Raw genomic sequence first — 6,839 nt, 5'->3', positions numbered from 1 at the left:
GGTGGCAGAGGGCAGACCCCACTACAGTGCTGAGTGAAGAGTTGTGGCCATACCACAGAAGAACTGGTCGTTGAAGTTCTAACCCTAACTCTCTTTGTGTACCTCAGTCAAATTCTTCCCAAAGGGAACACTGAGGACAATTTAATTTCCATGACCACAGGAAGAATGTCCTGTGAGGGAGGACAGCCTCAGGTATTCCTTCAGCTCTAGGCTACATACAAACAGCACCTGGGACATTCATTTCTAGTAAATCTCTTGTAGCTATGTCCTAAGGAATGCGACATGATATTGTAATTGAACAGTTCCTGAGACGGAGGCTTGAAACATCACAATGTTTGTAATGTCACTATATGTAGGAAGGGGCATGTTTCCCTGACCAGGATACAAAGCAAATGCCATTGCTGCCATATCTCTCTAAAGACATTTAACACTTTATCTCCCGGTCCCGTTGTGTGCAGAACCCACACTTCAATCAATCCATCCTTTAATTACAAGCTATTATTTAATTGTTTAATTTCCCACTCTTTTGCATTTTTACTAAAACCCCAAAGCAGATGGTTTCTAATTGTAATCCTATGTGTAGGTAGAATTTTTAAAGTTATATACTATTCTTCTTTGCACCACTGAGTTTAGTGGGTATTGAAAGTTTATGCTTAATAATTGCACATTTAATGATAGCTTACTCATGCTTTCCCAGATTTTGAATAATTAAATGTTCATCCAGGCTTGGAATTCATAGTGTTAACAGCTTTCACTTTGTTTCTCTCACTATCTATCAATTACTAGGATCTGTCTGTCACTTTTGAAACCACTAATTAAATAGTTGCTTACTTAAATAGTGCCCCATGTCAAGAGAAAATGTATTTCTTCTCTAGCCTTCTTGTATATTTGTGAAGAAGGCTTTACAGTTTTAGAAGTGGCATGCTTTACTATTGGTGAGAGGGTCTCTTCTAATTCATCTGGGAAGAGTGAATATAAGAACCTAGCCATGGAAGGAGAAACAGAAGCAGTATTAATGAAACAAGAACAATTTCCAAAACATAAGAAAGAATGTAGTAAAAGTATTGGAATTAGCAAAAGAGTAGTAAAGAAGCAAAAATACTTCATCTCCACTGGGAGGTCAAGAAAGACTGTGTGGTGGTTTTGCTGCAATTTGTCATCTCTGAGTTGGAAGATTCAGCACACACTTTTAAGATTGAGCTTCAACAGATGGGGCTGGAAGGCCTGAGCTTTAGGAATGATGAGTGGAATTTTCAAGCAAAGACATTTCAGGTACAGTGCTAACATCCCCAGCTGTTGAAGTGCCCGAAAAAGGGATTCCGAGGCTGGCATTAGTATGTCATTTGAAAGAATGGAAACATTGCCCAGGATACTAAGGCACAGTAAAGGATTCATCTTTTCTAGTGCTCAAATTTTAAATTTGTATATTTTTAGGGACATTATTTAAAAAAGATGGAGAGATACCCAAAGAGCACCTTGAGGCAAAGAAGAAAAATCAACATGCATAAATAATGGATTTCTTTTTTATGAAAATAATCAAATGATCTTAGGATCAAAAATCAATACCCAAACAAGATTTAACCCAACAAGCAAAGCATAGACAAATCCTGTAGATAGGGAAATGTCTACGTCAAATGACATAGACATGAGTAAGGAAGATTTGCATCTGTAAAGAGGTGCTCTCTTATACCAAGAGTGGTAAGAACACATACCTGTTTCATATTTGGAAAGTGCTATAGAGCTGCTGAGTCTTTGGCCAGGAGAGACTTCAGAATAGAAGCATGGTGCCAACCCAAGTCATCATCTTTTCCATCACCATGTATGTGCTTGAGTCCTTAGTACTAATTGTGCAAAGTTGCACAACAGTCGCCGTGCTGTTCAGAGAGTGGATACACTTTCAAAGACTGTCGCCAGTGGAAATGATTCTCATCAGCCTGGGCATTTCACATTTCTGTCTACAGTGGACATCCATGCTGTACAACTTTGGTACCTTTTCTAGGCCTGTCATCTTACTTTGGAAGGTATCAGTCGTCTGGGAGTTCATGAACATTTTGACATTCTGGCTAACCAGTTTGCTTGCTGTCCTCTACTGTGTCAAGGTCTCTTCTTTCACTCACCCCATCTTCCTCTGGCTGAGGATGAAAATTTTAAAACTGGTTCTCTGGTTTATATTGGGTGCTCTGATAGCTTCTTGTTTGTCAATCATCCCTTCTGTTATTAAATTTCATATCCAGATGGAATTAGACACCCTAGGTCATTTACCCAGAAACAATTCTTTGATTCTAAGACTGCAAATGTTTGAACGATATTTGTCTAATCCTTTCAAAATGATTGGCTTTGGTGTTCCTTTCCTTGTATTCTTGGCTTCTATCATCTTACTCACAGTCTCACTGGTCAGGCACTGGGGGCAGATGAAACACTACAGCAGCAGCAACTCCAGCCTCAAAGCTCAGTTCACTGTTCTGAAGTCTCTTGCTACCTTCTTCATCTTCTTCACATCCTACTTCCTGACGATAGTCATCTCCTTTATTGGCACAGTATTTGATAAGAAATCATGGTTCTGGGTCTGCGAAGCTGTCATCTATGGTTTAGTCTGCATTCACTTTACGTCACTGATGATGAGCAACCCTGCATTGAAAAAAGCACTGAAGCTGCAGTTCTGGAGCCCAGAGCCTTCCTGAGGCAGGAAATGCAGTAAAGCCTCTGGGGTAAGGAGACTTTGCATTGGCACAGTCCTTATAGTGGAATGCAAACTTGAACACAAACTTCATTCCCTTTCATGTCCACAGATGGCTGCATCAATACATTTTCACCAGTCTTCCCTGTATCCTGACCCATTCCTTTCCTGTCCTATCCATAGTCCCCAGGTTGGTTTTGATTTTTCTCATGATTACACAAACTCTGCTTAGCTTTAGCCACCACTGCAATATTAAACATGGATGTTCTATATATTACACACAGTCATTCTCACAATTGTTGATTGCTTCATAAATTCATATAAATCCCCCTTCCTGTGAGGAATTTATTGTCTGTGCATTTAATGCTCACCTACTAAGCCATTAATTCCCCTTCTTAACTTGAGTTTAAGAAGGAAAATGTCCTGTTCTTCTGCTTCTGAACTTTTATGCTGTGATTTACACACACACACACACACACACACACACACACACACACACACACACGCCTTTCTCCAAATACTGGCCCTTTATTCCTTTATAAGTCTAGTAGAAAATTAACTTTTCTTTATTTCATTGACTGAGATATTGTATTGTTCCTCAGAATACCATTTACCCACTCTAGTCTCATCCGTGATACCCCTAAGTATCAATGATTTCAGTGGGTAAAAACAACAGTCAATGCCTTGATTCTTGATTCAATTTTACTGTAACTTAGAGCAAGCATTCTGGAACATTTCCTATATTAATTTGTAACTACTTCTTTTAATTTGTTTATTTATTGCCCTATATAACACAGAAAGCTAAGAATTCATCTTAACAATACAGGAGTGATGTCAACCTATATTTTCTATACCTTATTGTTCTGTTCTTGTAACAATCCCAAATTCTCGCCAGTTGGGTAAGAATATAGGATCTACAGAGAAATACATTTTGAAATCACCCAGAATACATCATTGTTCAATATGCATGGCTTTAAACTTCCTCTAACAAGTATCAGATCTTTGCCTTTATAGGGTCTGATCTTACCTCACCATGACATATTTTCTCTTCATCTCTTTCTTTCCACTGACTCTCTAGCAACCAAATATCTCATTAATAACTAATTCTGGGTACTTATTTCCCAACCTTAATCTATCCCAGACACTCTCAGTGTATTTCTGCTAAACACAGTCATATATCTTTCTGTGTTCTATTGACAAGGTAGAGCACACAGCTTTCCAACTTCTATACATGGTAGACATATTTGGTGAACTGAACTTCTGGCTCTTTTTTTAGAAAACTGATACTACTCCTGAAAGCAAACTTTCCAATGGAGACATGGATATGGGTAAACTCGTGACTGGTTTTAAAAGCAAATTTTAGTGCCTGGAAAGAAATGGATATTCTTTTTCTCTTGAGTGTGTCACTCTGACATATTTTCCATGTTGAATCCATATTTGATATCGAGAGCATGAAAAGCCTAAAAGACTACTCCTAAAATGTCCATTCAACTTTTCTCAGCAATATCCCTGATATTGCATAGGAAAGAACAAACATGCTGCCCTACTTGAAGATGGACATGTTCCATGCATTGTGGATATCTCCCAGGCTACGTTGGCTCAACTGCAGCTGAAGGAGGGATGGAAAATGGTAAACTTGGTAATGTCTGCTGATCAGAGTCTCACCTGAAGGGATTCTGAGTAGAATGAATCTTAACAATGTGGCCAAGGTCTCCTAGGAGTGGTTTGTAAGCTTGTAAGGAGTTAGGTTGTAAGAATTTGGGATTCTTTCAGAGTGGATTGAGCAAGAGCCAGGTAAACTTGGATTATACTTTGTTATTTGTGTCTATATCCAGAAGGGTCTTTGCATGTTCCAAAATCTCAGATAGCTAGAAGGAAGGACTGTTCTCTTTACAAGTATATAAATAGGGAATGAGCTAAAAGAACCCCCTCACTCCCACCATCACACACAGGGATACTATTCCAGAAACTAGGGAGTATTTTTAGTGTTCTCACTATTCCCCTTTGAAAAAAAGTGCAATGGAAAACTTATCCATGACATACATGAGGTTGGAGTGTTAAAAACAGCTGAAGGATGAGGAAGTCTGAAAAAAAAAATAGAAACAGAAATGGTGCTTGTCCTATATATCTGTGACACCCACAAGTTCCCAAGGAAATCTTCCACCCATTATCTCATTTCAAGCTGGAAGGACAAATCAAGATCACCCGAGAAACCCAGCTGGAAACAGACCTAAGAGTGTTAAATCCATATTGATGATTATTTCTCGCTCTAAAATCAATGAAAATGGATAGCAAATGAAGGGGTGCTTTTGTAAGGGCCAAAGGGTTTCAATCTAGAAAAAAAAAAAAGAAAAGATAAAATGGGAGAAGCTACAGAAAAACAATAAAGAGAATGCAGCCAAGAACAAGAAAACTCTTCCATTAGCTTGGCACTAAAGGGCTCATGTATTTCTGTTGTTCAGTTTTCAACACTAGATTGTATGTTAGGCTCACTATGCTTTCGCAGTGAGTGTGTTGTGCTTACTGGGATTGAGAAAGGTATGTTTCTAGGTTTCCAGCACAAATGTTTAGAAGCCCATTGGTAGCATCAGTGAAAGTAGGAAAAACCGTGTGAGCACTGAAGGCTGGCACCTGCAAAATCAGTCACTATGTATATGTCAAAGCATTAGCAACTTGAAAGTAACTCTGCCCTTTATACAGTGCCCCCATGGTCTTGGTGAATGACTTGTAATACTTTGGGGACTGGCAACAATGGCAAACTCCTAATAACACTTATCATAGAGTCTATTCATAATTAGACTCACTCAGATTTTATTTGCTAGATAAAAATCTTTCCCCTTTACCCACATTCCTACTAAGTGGGGTGCATAGGTTCAGAAACTCCCATTGTATCTTTAGACTCCTCCTGGAAGTCAAGAGAGTCCATCAGTCTCTGAAACACCTGCCAAGTCTTAACTCCCACTAATCTACAATGTAAACTTCACTGTTTGCATGAGGTTTATGCATCTCCTCACCATTTCCTGAATGTCAATACCCTTGCACAGGATATTTGCATAGGCTGTCTCCAAGCCTGAAACACCCTCCTTACATTTGCTCCTCACTTTTCTATTCATTGTGCCCTTTTTAAAGACACTGCCTCTCAAGCCTACCACCATTGCTGCTTATGCATAAATGTCAAATCTACCACAGGCTTTTGCCCCTCAGAATTATTCCTCTTTCTACTATGTGATGTGGTATCAATGAGAGCTTTGTCACATTGTCAAATTGCACCTTTATTTTAAAGTGTGCCTTTGTAATAGTTTTCTGTGCACAGAAATTAAATTACAATGAGATGGGTAACAACTCTGAATTCTAAAATTTAGAATTAAATAAATATTATGTAATATTATGACTTATCATACTATCAATCTACTGTACTCTACTGGGAAGGCAAAGACAGATAGCAGTATGATCAGCATATGCTCTTCCACGATGCTCACAGTAAGTATCTCTGACCATTGTCGCTTTTGAGAAGCCCCAGTAGGGGCTGAGATGTTTCATAGACACATGTTTAGAGGAAAGCTGACTCTGTCTTCCTTCCTAGGGGGTAGTAAAAGCAGAAAAGACCCTTGTGTTCTAAAGAACAGGAAATAGCCTGCATTTCAACTACCTCTTATATGGAGGGCACCTAAAAACATCACCAAGCAAGACACCCCTTTACTTTCTCCTGATTCCTTCAATTTGATGATCATTTGGAAATAAAAGAAAGAAAAAAGATGTGGTAGGCCAATTAAAAACAATCTCATCTATCTTCCTTACAAGCTCTCAGTTTCTTAATTAGACTAAAATAGATGAAGAAATTTAATTTTTAATTAAAAAAATTAATTGGGTATGAGAATAATGTTTAGGTTGATAATCTTAAAAATCTTTTCATAATAGGAGTTGATGTCAAAAGTATTCCCTCTCCAGGAAAAAGACATCGGGATGGGTATGGCCCTCATGCCTCACTGGACAACAACAGGGGGACCAGAGCCATTACAAGGTCCCCTTCAATTACTGGAGGTCAGGCCTCTATCCCTGCCTTCGCAAGATCAGATTCGCCATAGCCCGTCTATACTTAGAGAAGGGAGGAGATGTCAGGGGCATCCCTGCTTACACACTGAAGGCCTAAAATCAGCCATAG

At 38.9% G+C, this 6,839-nt stretch overlaps 1 protein-coding gene across 1 annotated transcript; it reads left to right on the top strand.

Moving 5' to 3' along the window:
* Window positions 1-1,781: 1,781 nt before the first annotated feature.
* On the top strand, window positions 1,782-2,681 carry Tas2r16 (taste 2 receptor member 16). The gene has a single exon (XM_028762520.1). It carries the CDS (start codon window positions 1,782-1,784, stop codon window positions 2,679-2,681), a length of 900 nt encoding a protein of 299 aa, XP_028618353.1.
* Window positions 2,682-6,839: the final 4,158 nt, after the last annotated feature.

The sequence above is a fragment of the Grammomys surdaster genome, unplaced genomic scaffold (assembly GCF_004785775.1).
Source record: "Grammomys surdaster isolate TR1022 unplaced genomic scaffold, NIH_TR_1.0 134, whole genome shotgun sequence".
NCBI lineage: Eukaryota > Metazoa > Chordata > Mammalia > Rodentia > Muridae > Grammomys > Grammomys surdaster.
The sequence above is the reverse complement of the archived record's forward strand: the minus strand, read 5'-3'. Positions and strand labels throughout refer to the sequence as shown.

What these genes read in the sequence shown, in the direction of transcription:
- Tas2r16 (XM_028762520.1), top strand. Translation starts at nt 1,782, where the DNA reads ATGGTGCCAACCCAAGTCATCATCTTTTCCATCACCATGTATGTGCTT.